A 26,274-nucleotide genomic window follows, 5' to 3' on the forward strand; every position below is an offset into this window, starting at 1 on the left:
AATCATTAGATTACAAACTTTTTAGATGTTTCCTCAGAGATGAACAGAGATTTACTAAGAAAGCACACATTTTTTTTTGCAATGGGTAGAAGAAAAGCAGTCCATTGGTATTACTTTTCTTTATGATCTCCTGACAATCTGCCCATTTTGTCCACCTCTAGAATATCATCAAGCTGCATGTTAACAACCTCAATCCAGAGCCCATGACAAGTATGAGAAGCCCCATAACACGTAACAAGAAAGGCAAGTCAGCACTGACATGCAAACGTAATCTCACAATATGTTACTGAAAGCAAGTACTTTGTCACATCACAGGAAAAGAACTGTTTTCCTAACAAAAGCTAAACAGATTGAGGGTTGTCCTTCACTGGTTGGAGCAGGGCCTGTTGACCAGCTGCATTTTCTACTGTGACAGCCCTTTTGCAGCACTGTAGAAACCAATAGTTCATTAAACACAACTGGGTCAGCAATCAGACTGGGCTCCTGTGCAGGGCAGCAGCAACTAGGCATTTCTGAAAGTATGAGCTTTCATCGCTTCAACTTTATGAGCACCTAATAGCCAACCTTTTATTATTAGAAAGTTTAGAAAAATATGAATCTATTCTATACTTGTCTCTCCCTCTCATTTGAGGCATTCCATCCAGCTAATGTTTAGAAAATTTTAATACTCTACCGGACTTCTCTCTGCATTTTCAAAGTTAAAAATGAGAATTTAAACTTTTATACTGCTAAAAGATATACTACTTGAGACATGTAGAAAAATATGCCAGTAAACATCAACAATCTAAGGAATAGAAAGAAAAAATGCACCAACCCTTGCTAGCTTCTCCGTCACACTCACTCAATTCTCTAAGCAGTTCTGCTCTGACCAGATTGAGAAAATTAATGCTTGTGTATTCTTTGTACTCTTCTTTGCTCTTTTTTTATGAAGGCTATTACAGGAAAAACATGCTGACAATTACTCACAGCAAGCAACTTTGAACCTCTTGAAAATAATCCTACTTAACTACTACAGCAACTTGTTTCAAACAATGCACATAATCATTTCTATCCAATGAACATTCTGATGACTTCATATTAAGTATAAGTTTCTACTGTACATAGACCAAAACTAAAACAATCTGTTTCTTACTTATTTCAGGGCAAGATTTAAAACATAACTGTTTTTATATCAGAATTCCAATATTAGGGCAGCACACAGCAGTAAGATAAAATATGACAGTCTGAACGAGTGTTTCAGCAAGTGTGCAGGTGAAAACTGTTCCTTCCATGACTGATCAGGTATTCCTTTACAGATGTCAGACCTCATGAAATGTATTAAATAACTTGTAATAAACTTTCAGATCACGTTTACACACTGACCAGTAACACTCTTACATACTGCTAATGGAAGCTAAATGTCAATTGTTAAATCAACATCTAGAGGCCAGCCAGCTCCAACGAAAAAGGAAACTTTTCCCTCTATAATATGCTGCTTCACTCTAGATGAGAAATTAGATTTCAGAGTAAAGTGAAAAAAAATTACTTCCATGGTACATTTTGAAACATTCAACAGAAATGCAGATGGCAGTCAGAAGTTTGATACATATTTAATCCAGTGTCAAGAACAAGTATTTGCTTCTCAAATTATTAACCCACTCCACTAAAATCAGAGCAGAAAATTGAATTACATTTTCCAGATCCTGAACTGTTTCCTCAATAATTGCTGATTGTTTAGAACTATACACCTGACACCATGTATTCCTTTACAGATATCAGAAATAATTCTTAAAAGCTGATACCATGCAAGATTACCATTTCAAGAACAGACTATGAAATGAGTGAAGGTTGCAAAAAAAAAACCAAAAAACAAACCAAACAGTGCTGTTTAGAAGCAATTAATTATGTGAGGTAACTTAAAAGTAAAACAATCATGTTTTCAGCTCATGCACTGAGTGCCAAGGAGTACCACAGTGTTCTGAAGTTTCACATACTACACAGTGAAGAGACATTAGGAAAGACTTCTTCCATCTATTGTATACCACCTAATCACAACACAAACTTTTCAGTATCACTGTTGCACAATTTATAACAAGTTTTAAACTCAAAAGATTATGTTTGCTATTTGATTCAGTTAATAAAGCAAAACCAACCAACTAGTGGAGTCTTCCATCTGGTGGCTGGAGCTGTATGTGCATTCTATACATTACTATGTAGTGCTGCTAGCTACAGCATACACCCACAATTTTGGCTATTATGCTGTAGGTCTCCACTGTAAAGAAACAAAAGTAAAGCCATTCTTGCACCTCTACTCTGTGCAAAAGAAAAGGTGTTGTCTTCATGGCAGAAAGCATTCCAACTTTATTGTATACATTTGAATTGTTATGTTTATTCATCAATTAACCCACACACACATTCTTTGTGTTTACGTCTTTACTTTCAGCAGAAGTGCTAAATACACCTGTTTATTATTTCCATTTAATAACACTGCTAACTTTTGGCTCTGAAAAAACTGAATAAACCTGGAGCAGAGGTTTGCATTGAAGTGTCATAATAACTACATCCATATTATGTTTTCCCTTGTATTGTCCCCATCTGTGTGTTTTACAGAAACATTTCCCAATCAGAATAAAAGCGTGATCAACACAATGTGCACAAATAACTTAAGGGAAACAGACTTTTTCCATTAACATTTTCCACAGCAGGCTTTTTTCAGTGAGACTTAAACAAACTGACTTCCATACCTTGGCAGCAACGATGCTCAGTCCCATTCCATTTTGTTTTTTTAGTGTTACAGTTATAATTTCAGGTTCTTTTCTCAAAGGCTGAGCCTATCAAATAGCAAAGGGAAAAGGAGAAAAAATTCACAAGTTCATATGCACTGCCAGATTAGGAAAGTAACTAAGCAAAATAGTTCATTACAAGCAAAACTACTTTGTTAGAGCATCAGGTCTCACACCCTAAATAATCTATCTGGTATCTATTTTACAGGTAGAATAGCTAACATTTAATTAATATGGGTTCATATTAAGTACTAAAGCTGTGTTATACTACACCGCTGAAACTTTTGAGGTCCACTCATTGTTCCTCCTTCTTTAATTCAGTAAAGAGATTACTAATGAATCACAAATCGAAATGTAACCAGTCTACAAAACTGTAGTAACTATCAACGAAAACTGAAGTTCAGACTCCATAGGCCCCTATTACGAAGGTGACTGTGATCTACACAGAGAGCTCAATTTGCAGTGCTGCATCTAGAAGATGATATTATTTTGCAGAATTATTAAGAAGCCAGTTCATTCCAAACCTTTAAAATAAAGTTCCAAAAAATTTCACTTCTGAATACTCTTGAATACAGCTGGAGTCCCCAGACATGTTCAGTATTTTTTTTAAATATCTTTCAACATTGCCAGTTCCTCAACTCAAAAAGTTGTCATCACAATCTTCATTAGCTGAGGAATGTCAGTTGGAGCACATTAGCTTGTATTCAGACTGAAATGTAACCACAAGGTCCACATGACCCATGACAAGTAAAAATATGAGCCAGGGAGAGTAATTAAAAAAATATTAGTACTTTTTGACTGAGTTCAAGTATTAGAAATGCAAGTAGTTTTTAAGCTGAAAATACTAATTAAAATATGATGCTATTTCTGTTTAGCTGCTCTAAAAATTATTTCACATAAAGCCATCATCTTTCCAAAACCAAGCTGTTCGGTAACTTTGATATTCAAACAGACAAGCAGAAAAAACCCATCACAGAACATACAAACAAACCCTTACAACAGAAAAGAAAAAACCCTTACCTTGCACTGAAGTGAGACCCTTTTTAGTAAGTATAATGTAAACGAAAACTAAAGATTTTTTTTTTCCTGGGAAAAAGCACCAGACTAGAACTTAATATTAAATATTTGGTTGGTAACTGCTAATTTATAAATAAAAGCAGCCTGCAGTTCCTTAAGTTATTTATAGATCCATATCCATATATATTTTTGCCTGTGTTCAGAAGAAATTTCTTCACTGTTTATTCTCAGATTGGGGGAATATGACAAAGTTTACTTGTGTGAAAATTATAATCATGCTACAGTCTAGAAAAACAGTGACTTAAAAAAATCTCCCAACAGTTCCTTATATGTACCAAATTCACTGATGAACTACAGGTTTAACAATGAAGACTATTCTTCCTAATAAGGACTAAAGCTAATCACATAAAACTCAATGCCTTGCCAAGACTGCAGTCAGTAATTATTCACTGAATCAATACTTACCAGCTCAGCATTCTCATGGGACAGGTGACTTTCATAATCTGCACCTTCAAAGTATATTGTCCACGTGCCTGGTGACCGTGGATGAGGTGTTAGTCTACAAAAACCTAAAAGAAAAAGTAATTTCAGTATAGTCATGGTACTTTTTCAAGGAATTAATTAAAACAAAATAGTATTTTTATATTCATTAACATGTCAAATATTATATCTCAGATGCCATTATGGGCTTTGCTGCAATTTTATGCTATTACCTACAAAATCCTATAGATTATAGCTGTTGCTTCTCAGAAACATTACTTAAAAACACTGCAAGTTCATAGAAAGTCCAGGGCTGCAAAATATTGCTTTTTCCAACCAGATTCAGAAGAGACATGAAGCATCTAATCATCTTTTAGAATACAAACTACCAGAACTCTGATTAAAACACTGCTACAGAAATCTACTTTGCAGAGGGTCTAGCTAACCAGTCTCAGCATAGATGTAGCAGAGGAGAAGCTCTGTGTGCATGCAATATAGTTTTAAATGCAGCACTGCAATTAACAGGTATTTAGTTTGATTTACTTTTTGTTCTTTGAAAAATTCCTATAATTTTGAAAAAGAAGTCACAGCAGTTCAGAAATATCCAACATTTTCTCCTAAATCAGGGACACTGAGAACACACATCACACAGAAATTACTAATCACTCCATCCAACAATGATATTCTCCTCCTTATAAAGACCATTTTTCAGCAACTCAGTTTACAATGTTTCACTCCAAAAAGTCTCCCAGCATAATTTAAGGTATACCCGAAAAGTAAAATTTTGAACATATGCATTAAAAAAACCTTACTTATAATAAATATACAGCCATTTGTATGGCAACTGAATTATACTTACTAATTAAATAATTTATTTGACAAAGCTCCTTAGTCTCAAAACTACATGCTCTGTTATTAACTGGGCTTTCAAAACAGCCAGTTTCCTACTTTTCTTTTAAATGCAAGAATATAGCTTTTCTATAAACTAAGTTGGAAGCAACAATTGCAAAGGTTCACTGCCGTATAAAGCGAGTCTGCTTTTTCAATAGCCTCCTTTGCTATAGCCTCTTATTTACCTTGACATTCCTGTTTTTTTTAAACAACTGCTTTTAGGCAGAAAATCAAGAAATTCTAATAAAATTGAGTAGCACCAAATAAAGATTATAACTTGTTCATTTACTAAAAATGCTCAGACAGAGCCCCTGCTTTACTTTTACAAGTTTAAGTCAATTTCATGCAACCACAAGATCTGTCATCCACTTGTCATCTGAAATTCTGTTGGAGTACAAATGCCCAAACCATAAGTTCTTACACTGATCAACAGTGAAAGAATTATTTTAACCTCATGGGGTTTTTTATTGTTACATGGAAGCAGCTGATGAGTAAAAAAAAAATTGATTTTAACTATTCAATTCACATTAATTTTAAACTCAAAAAAGTTTTTGAGCAAAGGCAAAACGGTATTTCAGCAGGCTCTAGTAGCTCAGCACTGCTTACTCAGGACCTTGAAACTGAAAGAAAGGGACAGTGAGAAAGGGTAAGGATTAAAAAAAGCCTTAATTTTAATGGCTTGCAAAAGCAAACACTTGAAGAACACAGTATAAAAAGACTAAATCATACACAAAGAAAAAGTGGCTTACACTTATCTAAAATATATTCTGCATTCTGTGTTTGCTACACAGATCATTGCAAAACAACAAATAAACTAACCTCTTTGACAGAGTGGATCTAAAAATTCTTGTAAACCACTTGGAACATTTCTGACAACATCACAGGAATAGCCATCTTCTGGTAAGAGAAAAGGTAGCTGTAAGTCAGGATCCTCTTCCAGCTGAACTTCTCGGCCATCGCTGCGAGCAAGTTCATCAGCCGTATTTTCTGCAACAGTTACTACATTCTCTATCAGTTCCTGGACAGAAGGCAGAAAGACATTGTTACTACAAAGAGATCATTTTATTAAGCTAAAAAACCTCACATTAAGAAGATGCTAAGATTGCAAGAAAAATCAAGTTCTTTGGCTCTGCTATGTACAGTCAGCACACTGCTGCTTTATTTTATGAAATCCCATAGATAACTGTATTAGCAAATGAGACAGAAGCTCTTATTTTTACTTCAGTATTTTCCAGTTCTGTGGTGCTTGTTTTTAATATATTATTCATTAAAAACCAAGCAACTATGGAATTCTACCTATGTGTAAACAGGTAATATAGGTAATGTTCTTCAGCAAAAGACTTTTTAGTTTGGTAGCCAATACATAAAAACATCTTCAAACTACAAGTTCCTCCTCCCAGTTCCCCAACACCTTTTGGGCTGTTGCATTAGTGCTTCTGATTTAATAAACAAATGCATCCAAAGTTAATAAAAGATGGACTTTGTACACAATGCATTCAGCTATATAAATGACTACCTCTGCCTTTTTTTTTTGTTTTGAGATCAGTGAACTGTCAGAGTTTACACGAAGAGTCTTTTTTACAATTCTGCAGTAACACAGCTGTCTTTTGAATTTTGCCATGGATAAAACTTCCAATAGTCAGTCATCTTAAATATCAAGAAAAAAACACAGTCCCAAAACCATCTTATATATATATATATATATATATATATATATATATATATATACACACACACACAAATTCCAGGTATCAATATGTTAATCAAAGGACAACCTGTCTGCTGCCAGTATGAAGGGATTCAGGATCCCTCAATATTTATATCCCACATGTCAAAACACGTAGTGTGTTTCTGATGCTTTCCCTTGATTTCTACAAATTATCGAACTTTGTTTCTTCTGGTTACACAGAACCAGATATTAGGGGTGCTTCTGTTCTCTCTCTTCTAGCACCTTTCTGTATTTCATTATAAATGGTGTAATGCAGTGACACCTTTCTGAATATGTGCAACATGGAATGGTACCTTCCTTTCCAACTCAGCGTAAGGGATTCTTGTTAACACCCTGCTTGAGTCAGTGAAGTACATCCACCAAAGGTAAGATAGCTATTCAAAGCCGGTGTTTTTTTATCTCAGGTATGTTAAAACTGGACAATGAGTGATAGAAGAGACTTACTGTTGGGATGAGTGGTTCATCTGGAGCACAGTGATAATTCTGCAACAAGGCTTGTAGCTGCAGAGAATTCAGCTTAAAGCAAGTACTGTTAATATTTGGAACATCTGCATGTGAGTATTTGTCCATGGTAAGCAATGTGGTTGCCTAGAGGGGAGAAAAAAGTCCCAGATGACAAATTCAAACCAGAATAAAACTTTAATCTTTGTGTCTAAATGTTCTTTAGATAAGAGACAGGAAAAGAGAAAGCAAGAAGACAGATTTGTAACAGAAGCAATATCAAAAGCCCCCTCCCCCAAACAAACATTAAAGATGAATTAATACTAAATCTGTCATAAATGAAGCTTATCAAATTTTCAGCTACTCTTCCTGTCTCTGTTCAGTATAGTCACAGCTCAGTCTTAAAAATGGAAATTTAACACCCGTGTTCACTATTAATTTCGCTTGTAACTTAAACGTTAACAATACTGAAAACATGTTTTGTGTCTTTACCTCAATGCTACTTCAGCATTCCAGGACTGACTCACACAAGCTATACTTGTCCACATGCTATTTTCTAGGAACACAGCATAGGCAAATATTGTCTTTGAATAAATGAATATGTGAGAAGTGTCAATCACAAATACACTCACCTGTACTATTCTGCTCAGGTGGCAATCAGCAGCCAATTCTAAACCTTGTTTTTCTGCCCAGGCTTCAATGTGGCCAAGCTGCTGGCGCATGATAGCTCCCCAGTAATGTGAACATAACCCTGAATCCGGGGCTGTAACTAATCTGTTAAAAAGCCACATGTTGATAAAATGAAACAGCTGGGAGAAGAGCTGTATGGTCAGAGCAGCATTTACTCTACATCTTCGCAACAGGGACATGGCTCCAGTCAAGGTATGCAGCACATCATCTATAGAAATAAAACAAAAAGTCACTCATGTTCACAAACTGCAGAGTACAGCTGGTTTAGGCAGTAACACAATGACACTTAAGTCAGGCTGGTGAATGCTAGGTGGAATCTATGTGTATTTAATTACATAGTCTTTCAAAAATACATTTACTGGTCCATTATTTTAAACATAGAGCAACATTAAATGCTAGGTGGAATGTAACCCCTGAAATGAAAATAAATTCTTGGGGAAAATATTTATCATACAAGTAAATAACTGGCTATACCCATCGTTTATATCACATTCTCAATTCAGTAAATTGATTTTTCTATTTGTTTTTTTAGCAAGCTCATATTCTGTTCTTCTATGCAACCTTTATATTCTACTGTTTCAACACACATTCCAATTATTCCATAGCTTCTTCTAAGTATCAAATTGTACTCAGAAATGTTAGCTGAAGTTTTTATATTAGTATTATATTAATATTTGCATTGTATGATGCACTTAAACTGTAGAATGCACCTTCTGTTTAGACATCAGATTTTTAAAACACTTCAAAATCCCATCTTCCAATTACTCCATTGCAGTATTAGCTAACAAACAACAGGGACTTCTATCAGCATCACCAAGAGCAAACACCCTCATATGCTTCCCAGTGGAAGCAACACATTTATCTCCAGGTCTTCTATAAAGCAATACTTTTAATCAGAAATCTCCTTTGAAGAGACCATTAGTTTTTTTAGAATTGAAACTCAGGATTGTGTCTGAAAAAAATATCTGCAGGTTATAAGAAATATATAATGCAGCTCAAAAATAACTGAAATAAGAACAGCATCTGCTTTTATTCCAGTATCAGTTTCCTGCATCTTCTGGGTTTGTGTCCCCAGAAGTACTCTCACAGTACAGGGTGCTACAAACATAACAGTGCATCTTCAGTCTTCCTTAAAGGATCAAAGCAGGAGAAAATGCAAGAACAGAAAGCTTAATACCTAAAGTACCAGAAAGTATCTATGAAATTTTCATAGTTCAACAGAGTGCTCTGTTTAATTGCTCTACAGATCACTTTTCCTTCAGTTATTGAGGCATCAGAAGTCTGAGCACAGTCACTGAGCCAGGATTACAAACACAGGGTGATAGCCCACATTGAGCAGGGTGCTCTGGTGGCAAGCATCATGTTTCAAGTATCACAGCAGGAACTCTGGCAGGAATCTACATGGCCAGTCAGCCTGACCTTAGTAGCTAGGAGATTCTTGATCAGGTTCTCCCATAACATCTCTACAGTGAAACTGCCAATGTGAAGACTGGATAAATTGATGGCAACACATGGCTGGACAATAGAACTTGGTGGATTTGCAGATACAATGTCCAGTTGCAATCACAGATTAGTGGCTTCCCTCACTTTTTGAGGGGAGACTGATACTGTTTAATTAATGCCTTTAATTAATGATCTGAGCAATGTGATGGAGCACATTCTCAGCAAGTTCACAGATGGTACCAAGAGGGGGAAAAGTACTGATAAGCTAAAGAGCAACAGTATTTTTCAGAAGGGCCTCAGTAGGCTGGAGAAATGGGATGACAGGGACTTCATAAAAGTCAAAGGCAACTGTCAAGTCCTGCATGTGGGACAGAGTAAGTCTGTGCAACAGCAGCACAGGACAGGTGATACTTGAACAGAAAACAACCCTGATGAAAATTAAGGAGAGATCCTAGTAAACATCAAGTTGAATGTGATTGAACAGTGTGTTGTTGCTTGAAAGGTATCCAGCTCCACACTTAGCTGTTGAGTCAGCAGCAGGGCAGCTAGCAGGAGGGACAGAGGGAAGGAATCCTTCCTATGCACTCAGCATTGCAAGACTGCATCTGCAGCACAGCATCCAATTTCAGAATCCCTGGCACTAGAAGGATACAGATTTAAGGGACGAAATTCAGCAGAGATCAAGTAGTCTAACCTATTTTAGGCCTCTGAGGATTATTTTCCTCTGGATCATCAAGGAATGCTGGCATGTAGTTATTAAGCTCTGACTGCAGACAATGAACCAGGTACCTGGAAGGGAATGGGGAAAAAAGTGAATTTTAAATCCTCTACATGTTCATTACAAGGGTTCTAAAGAAAAGAGTTCTAACAAATTACAAGATTCCTGAAATTTCTGCGTTATGAATATGATTATAGGAAACCAAATAATACTTTTTAAAAGGCCTGAGAGACCAATTTTCCCATATGTTTTCTACAAACGCTGGACAAACAATTAGGTTATCTGGGAACAAGCACAGATGTTTACATGCGATATTGCTACCACACTGGTAAGAGACAGTCATATGCTACACGAAGAGATGCTGTCAGGCCAATCTTGGGTTCCATAAGTTTGAAAAATAATTTCTTCCAAACAGAAATAGATTTTTGTTTTGAAATCTAGCAAGAGTAGCACTTAAAAAAAAAATTCCATGTTGTGACTCAACACACAAAATCCTGAAATGACCCTAGGGCTTTGTGTGAGAAATTTTTGATTCTTTTATTTCTCTTACCTTTAACTACCCCAAAATGAAAATCTGTTTCAGTATCCTTTCTCTTCAAATAGTTAAACATTCTCTTTAACTCTGTTTTTGCTAATTCGTATTTTCTGTTAAGAACTGAAACTAAAAAGGAATCAGATTGTAAACATATGTATACAAGAAAATATTTCATGGCTTTCTAAAACTGCCCCTTCGTTTCACTGGAAACATTTTTAATGAAATACAATTGCTAGAAATTAAATCCATGGCAATTTCAACCAGTCCTGAAATATACCAGTTACCATCAGGTGACATTTCCACAGCACTTCTTTCTGTTCATGCTTCAGTTGTGCGTTTTTATTTGCCTTCTAAGTATATCTTCCGGGGTCTCCAGAAGTTTAATACACGCATATGGAATCTGCCATGTTACACTATACTTAGGGAAAATCCACACAGCTAAAATTCAAGATTAATTTTGCATCTAGACTGCTCATAATGTAAGGAGAGAAATACGGCACGATTCCTTCCTAGCCACAGCAATATTCTGTCTTTGATGACTACCCGGCCAATTAAAGTAGCAGGAAATTATTTTAAGACACCAACTCAAGACACTGAGCTGTGGCAAAAGGCAAAGCTTCATTAAACAACTGGTGATTTAGAGATGCTACAAAAAATTGAAAGTCTTTGTCAAAACAGCTACTTGCTGTGCCCTGCTTGCCCAAAATTTACCAACAGGAAAAAAAAGGAATCTGTGGGAATCCGTACAAAGGAGTCTGATGCTCCCCTGAAACCTTTTTGAAGTTCTGAAAGCAAAGACAAGGTTTCACAAACTACACAAACTTCTGAGAAACACAGCAGCCCCTCAAAGCTAAACTGTTCAACCATGGCTAGGTCTCCCAGTCTCGTCACAGTATAAAAAGAGCACACAATACATTATTTCATATTACAGAAAAATGAAAATAATGTACTTAAAATAGTCATCCTACAAGTGGGAGTAGGCTGAGTCTAAGTCACCTAAGGTACACTGGAACATCTCTAAACATTAATTTCTGATTGGCAAATTTGCTGTGAAATACTTTTTCAGTAGTGGCTTGGGGAGAAGGAAAAGTCTGCATATGAACAAAAATTAAGCCTTTCTTTTTGATTAATGCTGTGCTCAGCCAATATTGTTATCTTTATTCAAGGACACTTTCCTCTGAGGGTTTCCTTTCCCATTTGGTTATTTAGTTCAATTTTTCCTTTAATCAGTATTGTAATTGCCTGAGCTGACAAGTATAGCTTGATTTTTACTCCAAACCAAAACCTGCCCTTCCTTTTATAAGAAAAATCTGTGCAAAAAGTCACTCTGAAAATTGCTATTTATGATAATTATGAAAGTAGATTATATTTAGAAGCCCTTAAAGGGCACAAGATTCATTAAAGATCCAGGAATATTTAAGCCTATGTATTTACATACTAACAGCAAAACTAACCTTTCTTCATAATTTCACATTAAATTAAAAGAAAGCAATCAACAAAAACTAAATTTCCCTAAAATTATCATTGTCATGCTCAGCTATCACAAGATCATCTAAGAGATGAAATTCGTGCACAACTCAGTGATCCATATTCATAAAACAGGGCATCTGTCTAAAGAAGTCAGTCTAGGCTGTTCTTTTAAGTTTTCTTCTCAGGTATTTAAAAATACTCAAAGGATATTATTGCAATATCTAAAATTTGGCAAAAATGTGAAGTTGTTCTATAAATCACAGAAACAAAGAAAATGGTAATTGAAGTTTGATAGCCTTACTTGAATGCCATTTGAACCAAGTGTGCCAAAACATCTTGTGCATCCACAGTAATTCGGCTAAGATCTCTGTCTTGCTTTATGAAATTGAGTAGTTCAGATGCATTTGCCATCCAAAAGGCAAGGGCCCCAGCAATATTCTTCTGTTTCTGTAAGTGGAAAGAAGCAAGAAATAATACAGGGAAATAATTTTCTGATGCAGCATGGCAGCTTAAAAAGGCTCCAAAAGATAGACCAGTACCTCATCCCATTTCACCAAACATCTCTCAGATACCAGATATTTGCAAAATGTTTGTATGTAATACCGCAATTGCTGGAACTACTACGTTCAATTTGAACATGTTCACTGAACTCATGAAATGCTAATAAATTGCCAATAGCCATATCAATGAAAGCCACAGTGTAAGCATCTAATTACACAGTGCTAAGAGCTTAGCAGATGCAGTATCTGGTAATCTGTGCACTTTTAAGCACATATTCACTGCTGCCCACTGCCACACTGATACTGCGCTCACTGGCTTTGATACCATGTGATTCAGTATCAAGTACTGATCTATCTCACCATCTCCCGACCACAAATGCCAGGCCAGGCAACCTCAGATGAAATCCAAAGAATAGGAACCACAAACAACAAAAAAAGAAAATAAAGGGAAGAAAAAGAACTTTGGTCATTTCATATCCACATTAAAGTGCGTTAAGCAGAAATTATGGAATGCCGTAAAAGTTGCAAAGTCAAAAAAGGATTTTAGTACTGCATGTTCCAGTTGCTGAATGAGTGTTATGAACTGTTCAAGTCCAGCTGTTTGAGTATTGTATTTTGATATGGAAGCAGCATGAGAAACTGAGCTAAGCCAACATAGCTAGGATCAGTTCCCAGCAAATATATCCTACCTGATCAACCTGGTCTACCTCCTGGAGAAAAACGGACGAAGGAAATCAAACAGAATAGAAGAAAGAAACTTGTGAACAATCATGAAAGCTTTAGAAATCAAACACTAAATATGAAGGTACAACACATGTTCACAGTTATACACAGATGCATTAATCAGTAGCTACAATGCAACTGAGCTCCTTCTAAAAAATTAATTATTTTAATAGGACCAGTAGCACAACAGCTATGAACTGAAGTGCCTACATGTCACAATTAATTCAAGGAATTAATGCCTTAAACTAGCTGCCATCCCAGACTGGTTATTCCATGCTCAGTGTGCCAGAGAAACCTTGCAGAAATTTTTGCAGGCAGTGGGGTAACTAGCCATCCAAACAACAGATCCTGGGAGCCATTTGCCCACACTGCTGCAATAGAGACAATATACAAACACACACAAAGAGGGAACAGAAACCACCCCATTCAAAATGAAAAAAAAACCAAACAACAACATTCAAAATGAAAACAAAAAAAACCCAAACAACATTCAAAAGCAAACAAAATACACAGAACACCTAGGACAGATTTAATACATGACTTTTCAAATTAAAGAACAAAAAGACTGTTTGAAACAACAGAAGAGTCAGATTAAATACCATGCTATGTTTCTTAAATGTTGGTAACTAAAAAGCTACACTGAGTTAAAGGAAAAAAAGAACCCACCAGATGTTTGATTATTTAGAACTGAGCTCTTAATTATTTTTTGCTTTCTGTTCAGACCACTCTCCCCTACGTGCAACACAGTGAGCTTAGATGCAAATATGTGAGGTGTTACTATTTTAATTTTACTTAGAGCTCAAAGCACCAAATTGCTGCTTTTTTGTTTCCTCTCCCTTTTCACTCTTAACTGACTGAAGATGTGTTGGCACAGAACAAAAGGAAATGCTCCTTCAACAAATAAATGTTAAAATTTTAAAAGGATGAAAAATGCCACAGAATGATTTGGGAAAAAAAAAAGGATTAAAAAAAAAAGGCTTTTTAATATGAACTAAATTTTTAATCCTGTTTTTTTATTGAAAGCACTGAGCCTTCTCATAGATCTCTCCTATTTTATATTTACCTCATACAAAGTCATATATAATATTTGGATATAAATACTATATATGAGGTCACAAATTTAATTTGTTAGCAAATACATCTTGAGTAACTTCACAGAGGCTTGATAGCTTTCTGATCTAGGCAGGGAAATTTAAGATCTCAGGCATTAATTTACTCCCACAATACAGCATAGGAGTTTGTGCACCTTCTCACTCCTTTTTTGTGTGCCTCTCTCCCCACTTGCCACTCATTTGTTTTCTCTGTCTCTCACACCATCAGATGCCCTTCAATGCAGGAATGCTTTACGCTTGAGACACACAAAAAAGCTATTGTGATACAACTTATTACATGGTAATTTGACTGTGGCAGCCATAAATATAACCACTTACGTTACACCTTAGATGAAGTAATTTGACTTCGCTACGCTTGTACTGTTTCTACTCCACTAAAACAGGTCCAAGCTAAAGACATTTTACTGGTCCCTAGAATCAATGTATTTCTTTGCCTTCAGCCTACTAACCTTGAAATTCACTGAAGTTTCTCTCTTTTGCCCCGGGTGCATTTCCCCCCACCCCTTTCCTCTGGCTCCTTTCACTATGACATTTGAATGAACCTCCTTCCAATTTTTATGCAACCTCTGACTCCTCTTCTCCTGGAGTTAATTTCTTCCAACTAGGCAACATCTTTCACAAACCACAAATATTGCTTCTTTGCTGATGTGTTCCATAATATTTAGGTTGGAGATTAGAATGCAGCTGAAGTTACAAGGCTGTAGACATGGCCTTTCACAAAGGACAGTCCAGACAAACAGCTGGGTTTAACAGCTTTGTAATTGTATTAGCGGGATTAGAGAAAATACATTTGCTTACAACCACAAGGCTGCACATGACTTGGGAAGCCATTCTCAGTGCAGTAAATGAATATTTTTCACAGGATAATCTACTTTCTAGCTTTGATTTCTTTCAAATCAAACTGATGTTTGAGTCCACCCCTCTAATATCTTCTAGCAGCCACCTCGTTAGCCATTCAACACTAAGAATAGAAAATTTTATCTCTGCTTTCCCACTGTACCCACCTCTGTCACTATAGGTCTTTTTAGGTTCATTATAACTAGCATACATTAGTTCTATAAACTGAGTGACTTTCTTTGATTCAGACCTGTAACTTCCAGTTTATATTTGAAGACTACTTCTGTTTACTTTCCATTCTAGCCGTTGAATTGCTGCTGTGCAGGCTCTCGTCAGTTCATGTTCTCCCCTGTAGCCAGTCTCCTCTCTTCCACAGAGATTTTTTTTTTTTAATAAAAGGGCCTGATATTAATTTTTGATACCATTTCAATTTCATCAAATATCCATTGACTGTGACATCAAGATTCAAAGCAACATACCAGTTCTTCACTTCAGAAGGAAACTGCTGTTCAGTCTCTGATCAACTTTCAAATGTACACAAAAGGCAAATCTTACTTTCTTATTGCAAAGTGTCCTCAAAAACAGCATTTCCTCCCAATCTTTCTTGTGAAATGTAGGAGCTTGTTCTATAAGATTACACAGGTGTCTAGAACTAACATTCCCCTGCAGAAAACTTCAATAAAATATTTCCAAAACCTGAACAATTTTAGTTTGGTTCTAAGTTTCATGCCACTCCTGTTTAGTTTCCTACTCTCCCTTAATCAAGCTGTTATGTAACACTTGCATTGTAAATTTTCTAAGGCAGGACTGACACATTTGTTATGCCTGTACAGCACTTAGTGCAGCAGGGTTCTTGCTGCTACTCCAGCAGCACTAATTGCAACGAACACACCTGTTTTAATAAATACAGAAACAGATATCAATTTTTCTTCTGAGAAAAACCTGCAGACAAAGAAGTTTAATTAATTAATTACTGAGGATACATGAACTAGCACTCCTGTTTGAGAAAATGACCAGTCTGTTTTATCAATGCAAGGTACACAATGCAAGGTATTGTCTAATTCACAGACAGCCCAGTGGATCTTATCCTGCAGTTTTTCACAAAACAGAATTCCCCCTGTGATTCTGTAGAAGTCTTGCACATATAGCAGCAAGAGTGTTAGACTACAAATAAAAACGTTGGAACATCTGAGAACTTGTATTTCTCTTTACAAAGCAGTTGTGTCAGCTTGGTTCAAGATGTCCAAGTTTTATGTCCTGTTTTATGCTCAAGACATCCAACCATTTTCATGGTTACCAAAGTTGTAAAAGTGATAGGGTCAGAATTTAAAAGTCATGATTCTTTTAATACGTTCATTTCAAGTATCAATCAGTGCAAACAAATGCTACTTATACAGTATTCTTTAATAAGCTGATCCAACTTGTTTTACAAGGGTTCACAGCCAGAAATGTTTGCAAAGATCTTACCTTCTAGAAAAGAGTCGCCTCTTGTCAGGGAACATAATCTTCAGAGCAACAGCCACTCCCTAACTTCCCACTTTGCTCAGATGAGAGTTTCTTACCACTGACATAAAAGCTATGACTGCCCCTCATAAGGGCAGTCAGTGCAGGTATTACTGTTTAATCAACTACTATTAAGGGTCAGACTAAGAAAAAGGCTAAGAAGTTTGCTCCATTATCAACAAAATGTAGGTAATTCCCTTGACATTATTTTGGCAGAGTAACTCACCTGTATCACTCCTTCCATCATGTTCACCATCTTGTTGACTATTGCAATGACTTTGTGAGTACGCTCAGCAGGAGTGATGTCAGGTCTGTATTGGCTGGACAATACATACCGACATGTCATATACAAAACATACGTTGGTGACAGTTTGAAATGAACTGTCGAGCTATTTGTGTAATTTATAATGGCAGATAAGAAGGCATCTTCAGCTGCAGACAAAGAGGAAAAGAAACAGTATGTCATAAATCCAAAGACAGGAAGAAAATGAAAGAAAACTATTTCATAACTTGAGGCATAAAGTATTATCTTTGGGAAAAGAAGAGGAAGGGGGAGCAACTTACGGGAATTTGAACTCTAAGTTGTTTATTATGTACTACAGTACATAGTGTTAGACACACTAACAAAACACTTCCATATAAAGCCCGAAAATCTGATCATTGGGAAACATTTCTGTACTATTTCCTATCTACTGAAAATTTGCATCTTCAAGGGAACAGGAAAATGGAAGATTTCTCTTGCACATTTTACTCCAACAAAGCTCTCATACTAATAAAATCAGTCTTTATTTGCCCACAAATCTGTTTAGTTTCGAATATTTGAAGTATGGGCAATCTCTAGTATGTTATTTTGCTACCAGATCTGAGGCCTTAAAAACCTGCGCACCAAGATAATTAAAAATTAAACTCTAAATAACAATGTAAACCTAATCAGATTTTATAGAAAGTGGATTTTGACCAAGATGCAATCTATTACACAAGACACAGAGAACTACATAGAAGACAATGAATCCAATGTACTCGAGGAGATCGGATTATAATTTTTTCACATTTAATCTGAAAATCTAAAGGAGTTGAAATGCAATCAGAATTAAGATATGCATGAACATGCCTCAATATCTAAAGTATCTGCTCACTCTCACAACAAAAATTATACTAATAGACTGTCTAGCCTCTGTATAGTCATAGTTTCTTTCAATGTTTACTTAAATCACCCTTAAGTTTTCAAACTGACTGAAATATTACACTATAGAAGAATGCATTAACAGGTTAGTATTGTAACTTCACTATTTACTCACAGCTTTCCCTGAATTCAATACTGGCAGGCAGTATCAGTTCTGGTCCGTGGGTATCCTGAGATCTAAAGATGAGAAAAATTGAAAAAAAAATAATCCACATGGGTGATATTAGTTACTGTAAAATTACATATTTCTCCAAATACACTGGTTCCAAATATTGACACAACAATCTTCCACAGGATGACACTTTTTTTACCTTTCCTCCAGAATCATTCAAGCTGTATTTGCCAGCAACACAACAAATAAAAATACAGACTTGAACTGTGGAGTCTGTGATATTAATGAGCACCCTCTTGTGTGTGGCACAGCAGACTGATAGTATCAGTTTGCCATCTGCCATTTACAGGATTCAAATAACAAATTATTCATGGACACATGAAAGAAATTCAATGAAGCTTTGCCTGAAACATCAACTTGGTTACAACAAATGTACTTTGCTGCCTTTCGTGCCTTCAAAATTTATGAAGACTTAGTCAACCTATTTGACCTTTTTCTGGTAAAGAGGGAAAGGAGATCAAACCCAGTCCCTACTTAGCTGTTGCTACATTACATCAAGAAACAGCAATCAGCCCCAGAACTGTCCTCACTGAAACTGACTGCAGAGCTATTTCTTACCAGAACCCATCAGAGAAATCACAGAGTAGAAAACTGAACAGAGATTTGACTTTTCTGGTGCCTGCAAAAGGTTAAGTCTGTCTTTCACGGAATCACAAAATATCCTGAGTAGGAAAGGACCCATTAGAATCATTTAGTCCAACTCCTGGCCCTGCACACGACACCCTAAGAGTCACAACATGTGCATGAGAGCATTGTCCAAATGCTTCTTGAACTCTACCAGGCTGGTGCTGTGACCACTGCCCTGGGGAGCAACCACCCTCCGAGTGAAAAACCTTTTCCTAATTTAATAAATCATTACTGCCTTAAGCAAAGATTACCTGAGCTGTTCTCTGTAGTTGGGCACCTATTTTTAGGAAATGAGTAAAAGTTTAACATCTTCTGCCTGCAATAATAATTTTAACCACATGTAACACAACAGGCAGCTTTCTACTTTCCCCAACAACTTTGATAAAGAAAGGAATGTAATATATTAACACTGTTCTCCTGAAGATTATTAGTTATGCCACAAGGCAGAGATAACTGAATAAAGGCTTTCAGTGTCGTATCTCCTGTAGTAAAAATCCACAATATAATTTTGATGGCTGATGTCAAAAGATCTAAACTAAGTTTTAGCATATTGAATCCAAAAATTTGGGTTTTGGTGGGGGTTTGGTTGCTTGCTTTTTTACAAACTTGTAAAACCTTAAACCAGCAGAGAACTCAGGTTATGCCACCTAGATAATGCCTTATAATAAGAAGTGTTCACCAAATCCAGTTTCTGGGGGATTTGGAAGTTAAGGAATAGCAGGCACAGCATGGCAGTGTGTACACAAATTTCTGCCATTTCAGTTACATTTCAAACATGACAGCATGTTGTCTTTATGAAGAGCACCCAGCTGGTGTGTAAATTTATATATTTTCTATCTTTTTATTGCTATAAATTTAAAATTAATTAATTGTTCACTGCAACTGAAACACTGTCAAAAGTGCTTCTTCACTGAGAACTTAATGACTTCCATAGAAAAATTACTAATACACAGTATTAGAAAATGGAACAATAGTGACAACTCCATAAAAATTTTTAATCTTTCATTATCAGGATGGTATTAAGAGATAGAAATATTTTAACAAACTGGCTAGTAAACCAGTGACAGATTTCAGCTGATGATTTACTTTATTTTCCTTAGAACAAAATGATATTGATCAGTTTCAGCACAAATAGAGGAACTGGATTCCCAGCCAATGAGAGACAATCTGTCACGAATGATGAGACCTGATGTTAACTCAAGATTGCTCACAGACTTCTGGAAATTGGCCATAAGAGGCAAATTAACACAAAGTATTCTTTAAAAATTGTTAATTTAATTCTATCTGTAAATTAGTTGTCTAGGAACTGATGCAGTAATCAATTATTTAAGTACCCTAATAGGAATTCCCTTCAACAAATAATGGAGCCATAGGATGGTCAGGGTTGGTCACAGGATAGAAGGGGCCCTTGAAGATCATCTAGTTCCAACCCCTGTATAAATTTCCTCCTTCCCCTAAAAACACACAAAAGAAATACTCTCTAATTAAGCTTTGCATATTAGAAATCTAAGTTGAAGTAATTCTCTGTGCTTCTGATAACACATTTTAATGGATATATTTAAAGTGTATATTTCTTTATGCTATTGCTCCCTATAGATAAAGCCTCTCTGTGGTGATGAAATTCTTTGAGGTAAACCAGTCTGAAAGTATAGTTAGGTTTAGAAGGGCCATAAATATTGATTAGGGGTTGCTCCTTTCTTAGTACAGTGTCGGGTAATATCGCACTTTAAAATCACATTAAAAGCAATAATGCGTTCCCCTGGTATTTCTGTATTCTCCTAGATTGTCTATGACAAACTGCATAGAAAGTGTGATTGTTTTTGTCAGCATTCTAACTATGTATAAAATTTTAAGGCATGTTAAATCAAGGAATCAGGTACACATCTGCATTCAGTTAACACCACTTACATATCATCACACTCTTTTCCAACCAAACACATCTTCAAGAACTCTTGAAAGGTATCCAAGGCAAAAAATTATTTTCTCATTTTTATTATATGTTTGCCCATGTTAATTGCAGTCAGTTATCTAATGAGCATGCATGAATACAATCCTTAACTGAACAGTCATAATGTTTGAATTCCAAGAATCACATTACAATCAGAATAATCATACCCAGTAAGTAAACTAGAGTTACGCTCTCAGATGTCAATTTTTTTTTCTTTCTAGAAATGAAAAAAACATGGCAGCCAAGTTCTAATCTTTGGTCTTCAACCTATCCAGTGAACTACTGGAAGAGAGTGTTATTTGTGTTATTATTCACCTTTATAGAGCAGTGATGAATACACAGAGCACCCACAAGAACATTTAGTGTGGGCTGGAAGTCGTACAGTACCAAGAACCTGGGCTGGAAGTTGTACAGTACTAAGAACCTGAAACTTGCCAGTGAAGAATTTTTGGTTTTTTAAACTAATAAAGCAGTTCACAATTACTGTCCTTAAGAGTTCACAAAATGAGATCAGAGTATCCCAGAGGAAACCTAACTAAAGGTCCTCATAATATATCCACAAAGGGGAATTCCACATATTCAGGCAACTCATTGTCCTACTCGTCAAGTCCTAATCTAACATCCTGACTTTGTTGATTTGTTATTCTCATGAACACAGTGAATGTATCTGAAAAAAAGCACATGATAGAAGTGCTGTATTTAGATGAATAAGACTCATTATACAACACATACTACAGACATTTAAGATACATACAGAAATAAAATACCAATGTCAGGGCTGGTGATGAAGATCTCTGAAGTTGTAGTTATCATAAATTTACATGTGATCTAGATGCCTCTAAAAATACGTTCTGCACACAGGAACCATGGTGAAAAAACCTTTGTAAAAACTAGCAATGAGTACTCTCTTTAGAAGGAATTTAAGAAGTTAAAAAACCCCCAACAAAATGATGCCAAGACACAGCTCACACATGGCTCTGTGTTTTTGAAATACAGATCTACAGCACAAGATAATTCTCCTCATAGAAATTTAATGAACTTCATACACATACAGAAGCACAGATCAAGAAATAGTAACAACAGAAGCCTCAAGAACTTCTGACAGGCTATAAAAGGTTCAGAAAGAAGTTTTGTTCATCTTTTATGAGGAAAATTACAATTAAATTACTAGTAACCCAAGAAGGAGTTAAATCTTCACAACCTTAATAAAATTCTAAACAATAATCTGAAGATGGTCAGGGACTCTAACAAAGGAGTGTAGAGTAGAACTGAGTTATATTCTAGTCTAACTTCAATGAAAGTATTTAAAAGATGCCCCTGCTATAGAACATTTGAACATCCAAGTTCAAGTGGAAGCACAATTTTCTGCCCATTTTTGGTAGTATTTTTTTCCTGCCAGTCACATATCTGAATTCTCCTTTCTGTCTAGTGAATAATATATCAATTTAAAGATACAAAGAGCTTCATACTGCAAGCTTTACAACTTGGATCACTGCACGTTTTAACCCTGCAGCACATTTACCTTACCTTTCATTCATTTATCACAGTTGTTCACCTAAATTTAAAAGTTGATTTATGTAGACAATACAATCTCGTATTTTTTGAAGGATTTGAAAAAAGTTCTATTCACATTTTCACTGATTTGCTGCGGTGTGATAGGAGACTCTAGAGATCATCTGATCCAACTTCCCTGCTCAAAAAAGGGTCAACAAGAGCAAGCTGCTCACAACCCTATCCAGTCATGTTTTAAGTATTTTTAAGCATCTTCAAGGACAGAGACTCCACACCTGCTGACAACAGCATGGCAGACATAGCAATGACCTGGTTACTTCACTCTCCAGAGTAAATCGCATCATCTTGCCACTGACAAATGAAAATTTTATGTAATTGTACTTTTCATTTCATATGACATGCCTAACCACAAATCAACAATGATGTGACATGACTGTCAGCCTGACTTTACAGAAAGAGAACCACAAATAACAGAATACTGAAGCAAAGGACTAGGTTTTTTTTTAGTTTTTTAAATATGGTGAAGTTTTTTGCCTTGGTTGTTAATCCTCGGGCTTATGTGGAGAGAGATCTCAAAGGAAATCTCATTCTCCATATGGAAAACCAGATCATTTAAAATACGTTAACGCAGCACTTGTTCTACTGGAAAAAACAAATCCATTTTTTCAATTCTGAGAAGTAATGGATCCCACGTTTCCTACCTGCTGTCCTGTCTGCGGTAATCCTGCTGGTCTATTCTAATCATCGGCTTCACCATTCCTCGCTCGGCTGTGCTGGATGCAGATGATGTCCTGTCACCGTCCAGCCTGCTGGTGCTCTAATTCAAAACAGCAGGACAGGTACTTAGCATGCAAGCACTGCATGAGCCAGTATTTGTGCCTAGCAGCAATAAAATGAAGCTGAGGTCTGAAGCTTGAAAAGAGATGGAGAAACAGAAGAAAGGAGTATGGCACAGAGAGCAACAGCTCAGCAGGTGTTTTCACCGCAGTGAAGCACTGAAGAGCCTGCTTCCAATTCAACAGACAACAATGGCCAGCTAGGAGCAGCTCTTTGTTAATGCACTGCTAGAATTTATAATGTAGCTTGTAAACACCTTTAATCAAAAGTTGCATAGCTACAATACAAAGTAAGAACGAGATGGGAATCAAAACTTTAGGTAAGAGACAAAGTTAAATGCATTTACAAATTTAAAACTGGTCATACTCCCCCACTCTGCTTCTGCAATAGTTGCGAGTGTTTGCATTACTGATCTGAAACATAATTTATCCTGATCTTAAGGAAAATCTGATATGGCAGGCAGTACAACATTTCCAAGACAAAAAGGGGCAATTCAAACTGTTGGTTTTTTATGTAACATTTGATTTGTTTTCTTTTGGTGCCTCATGCTCCTTAATACGAAGCTTTTAATTTATTATTTCTAATTCAATTAAATCCTATCAGGAATAGGACAAATATGCTGCTTAATAGAAAGTGTTTCAACATTTCATAAGATTTCTAGGACTAAATAATTTGCTTCAACACAGGAAAACCTGCCAGCAAGTACACCTCAAAGCAAGAGTTTGAACTAAATCACTTTTCACCATGTCTCAGAGAACTTTCATTAAACTTACTGTTACCCCTTTTCTGAACAGAAAAACAAACTTAGAAGAGAGCAAATGTCAGAAAATGAGTGATTCATCAGTGCTTTAACAAGATGTCGTACACAGTCTCAAACAGCACAACTGAAAAAGAAACTATATTTTCCCATTAATCCCTAAATCCACTAGAAGTATTTTTCTAATGACTGTGAATAGGATAAGAAATAAGCTATATAATAAAGCCAGAAACTCTTATTCTGAGAAATTTTAAGATATTTTATTAGTTTACTAAGTTTCTGTTCCTCCTTTTAAAATATCACTAAAATTCCTATCAGAAGTAGGTGAAGAACACATATAAGATAAAAGCACTACCCAACAGTACAAAGAAAGTAGAGAAACTGAATCAAAAGACTATGGTAAGAAAACAAGTAAGACTAAAAATACATTAAAAAGCTATCAGAGTTATTAATACCTACACTGCTGCATTAATATCACTAAAGAGTTACAAGTATTTCAGTTGTGTAATAGCAGAAATAAAACATAAAAAAGAATGCAGTTCTGGGAAGATTACTGCATTTCCTACTGCTGAAATAATTCATTCTCTCATTTTATCTGAGGCATGTGATCATAGCAAGTAAGGCATTAACCGTTGTGCAATTTACTCTTTATTTGCTCTTGGAAAATGCCATTCTGACACAAAATCTATTAACAGAAAGTGCCGAAAGAAACATGAAAAGATTATCACCTCATAAAATGTTTATAATTATGACTGCAGAGACAGTTTGTTTAGTCAATGTGTGTACAGGAGTTCTATTGAAGTCTAAAGTCACATCCATTAAAATTTTAAAAGACTAGTTAAATTAAAATTGAACACCCTTTCACATTTTATATAAAACATTTATTTACCCCATCACAAATGACAACAGCCATATGCTACAGACACAAGGTAACAATGTACCAGTTCTAACAAGAATCTCAACCTGCATGTAATCTGCTTTCCACAAGTCAATTTGGAGAGAAACTACTTCAGGTTTGGAGAGTTTAGCTTTCTAAAAAATTTTACTATCCTTGACATGAGATGTATCCCCAATGCCAATACAAATATAAACAAAAGGGTTTTGGGGCAAAAAAATAAACCAAATCTAAAATAACAATGCATATAATATCTGAGCCCATCCACAAGGGAAAACAGCAGGGGAAACTGATAAATTGACCACACTTCCCCAGATATTAATGCTGTTGTAATTTTGATTTAACTTACACAAGCTGTTATTTATTGCTAACTTAGTCATAATACAATACCTTGCTTGCTGGTAATGCTGTTCCACTGTGAATATCTCCCTCCAGATCAAATGTGGTTTCCTGCACAGCTCTATAAGCAAGATAATATTTCCAGTATATTTTAGAAATTTTACTGTTCAACACTTAATGAACTGCTTAATAAAACTACTTAATAAAAAAGGAACAGAGTAACTAAAATTAGTAAATTAAAATTCAAGGGTTATACCATCAGTCCAGTTAATATTAACTTTTTTTAATACTCTATTAGTTCTTCATATCAATAAAACCTAAAAATATTTATACAGACAATTTCATTTGCAAAACCAGATTCATAGCTAATTTCTTCCCAGTGAAGTGAGAAAATATAAATACACAAATATAATACACATAAAACATGTTCATGGCCTTGCATTCACTACAATAGACTAGCTACAATCTTTCACTCAGCTCTTTAGTATTAAATGTACAACACTATGTAAATAACTCATAAATCATAAATCATAATAATGCATATTACTATCTCCTTATCCTAAAGATTAAAAAAATACTTGATTGTTCAAGCTGCAACAACCCTTTGCCATAGATTCTCCAGATAAAGCTCTGCAGTAATACAGTGCTTTCCAGTTGACTATAAATTTGCAAGTGCACTTATTTATTGATCTGCAGGCTAAATGCAGCATGAACTCAAGATTTAAGCAAGAATAATACATGACAGCCACATGGCTGGAGGTCTTCCTGCAGACAGGGCCTACAAAAAGCACAGTGTCCTTCCATAAGAAAATACAGTGGAGAAAAAATAAAAATGGTTAAAGCATACATCTATATTAATTCGGTAGATAAGCTGCTTTTCGTAGGTATCTTTCTCTCACTCATCTCCAAGCCAATTTGTTACTTTTCTGAATAACATTATACAATAATGTGTATATTAACAATAATAGCCTCATTTGGACTCAGAGAAGATGGAAAATAGGATGTTGTTTTTTTCCCCTGCTGTACAAACTCATTTTAAGATTGTTTCTTCTGAGTATTTCTGTAGCCATTGAACAAAACACCCGAACCCCTACGAGTCACAGTATCTATGATCAGTATTTTTATTATGCACCTATCAAAAATATGAATGAGA

The 26,274-nt window shown here is 35.7% G+C and overlaps 1 protein-coding gene across 28 annotated transcripts in view; it reads right to left on the reverse strand.

Moving 5' to 3' along the window:
* Nucleotides 1–26,274, reverse strand: part of AFDN (afadin, adherens junction formation factor) — a 116,088-nt gene that overhangs the window by 39,226 nt on the left and 50,588 nt on the right. For 20 of the 28 annotated variants that reach the window (XR_010997415.1, XR_010997417.1, XM_068185189.1 and 17 more), the window contains 12 exons: nucleotides 25,173–25,242; nucleotides 22,995–23,110; nucleotides 18,150–18,211; nucleotides 17,078–17,283; nucleotides 13,366–13,386; nucleotides 12,478–12,623; nucleotides 10,148–10,242; nucleotides 7,953–8,218; nucleotides 7,324–7,467; nucleotides 5,970–6,168; nucleotides 4,245–4,348; nucleotides 2,724–2,810 (listed from right to left, as the gene is read on the reverse strand). Coding sequence is in view for 26 of the 28 variants with exons in the window: in XM_068185189.1 (XP_068041290.1) it covers nucleotides 2,724–2,810; nucleotides 4,245–4,348; nucleotides 5,970–6,168; nucleotides 7,324–7,467; nucleotides 7,953–8,218; nucleotides 10,148–10,242; nucleotides 12,478–12,623; nucleotides 13,366–13,386; nucleotides 17,078–17,283; nucleotides 18,150–18,211; nucleotides 22,995–23,110; nucleotides 25,173–25,242 (1,516 nt within the window). In the remaining 2 variants the exon portion in view is untranslated. The remainder of the gene's footprint in view (nucleotides 1–2,723; nucleotides 2,811–4,244; nucleotides 4,349–5,969; nucleotides 6,169–7,323; nucleotides 7,468–7,952; nucleotides 8,219–10,147; nucleotides 10,243–12,477; nucleotides 12,624–13,365; nucleotides 13,387–17,077; nucleotides 17,284–18,149; nucleotides 18,212–22,994; nucleotides 23,111–25,172; nucleotides 25,243–26,274) is intronic. The other 8 variants (XM_068185192.1, XM_068185178.1, XM_068185187.1 and 5 more) reach the window with 1 other exon arrangement.

This window comes from Anomalospiza imberbis, chromosome 3 (assembly GCF_031753505.1).
Source record: "Anomalospiza imberbis isolate Cuckoo-Finch-1a 21T00152 chromosome 3, ASM3175350v1, whole genome shotgun sequence".
Lineage (NCBI taxonomy): Eukaryota > Metazoa > Chordata > Aves > Passeriformes > Viduidae > Anomalospiza > Anomalospiza imberbis.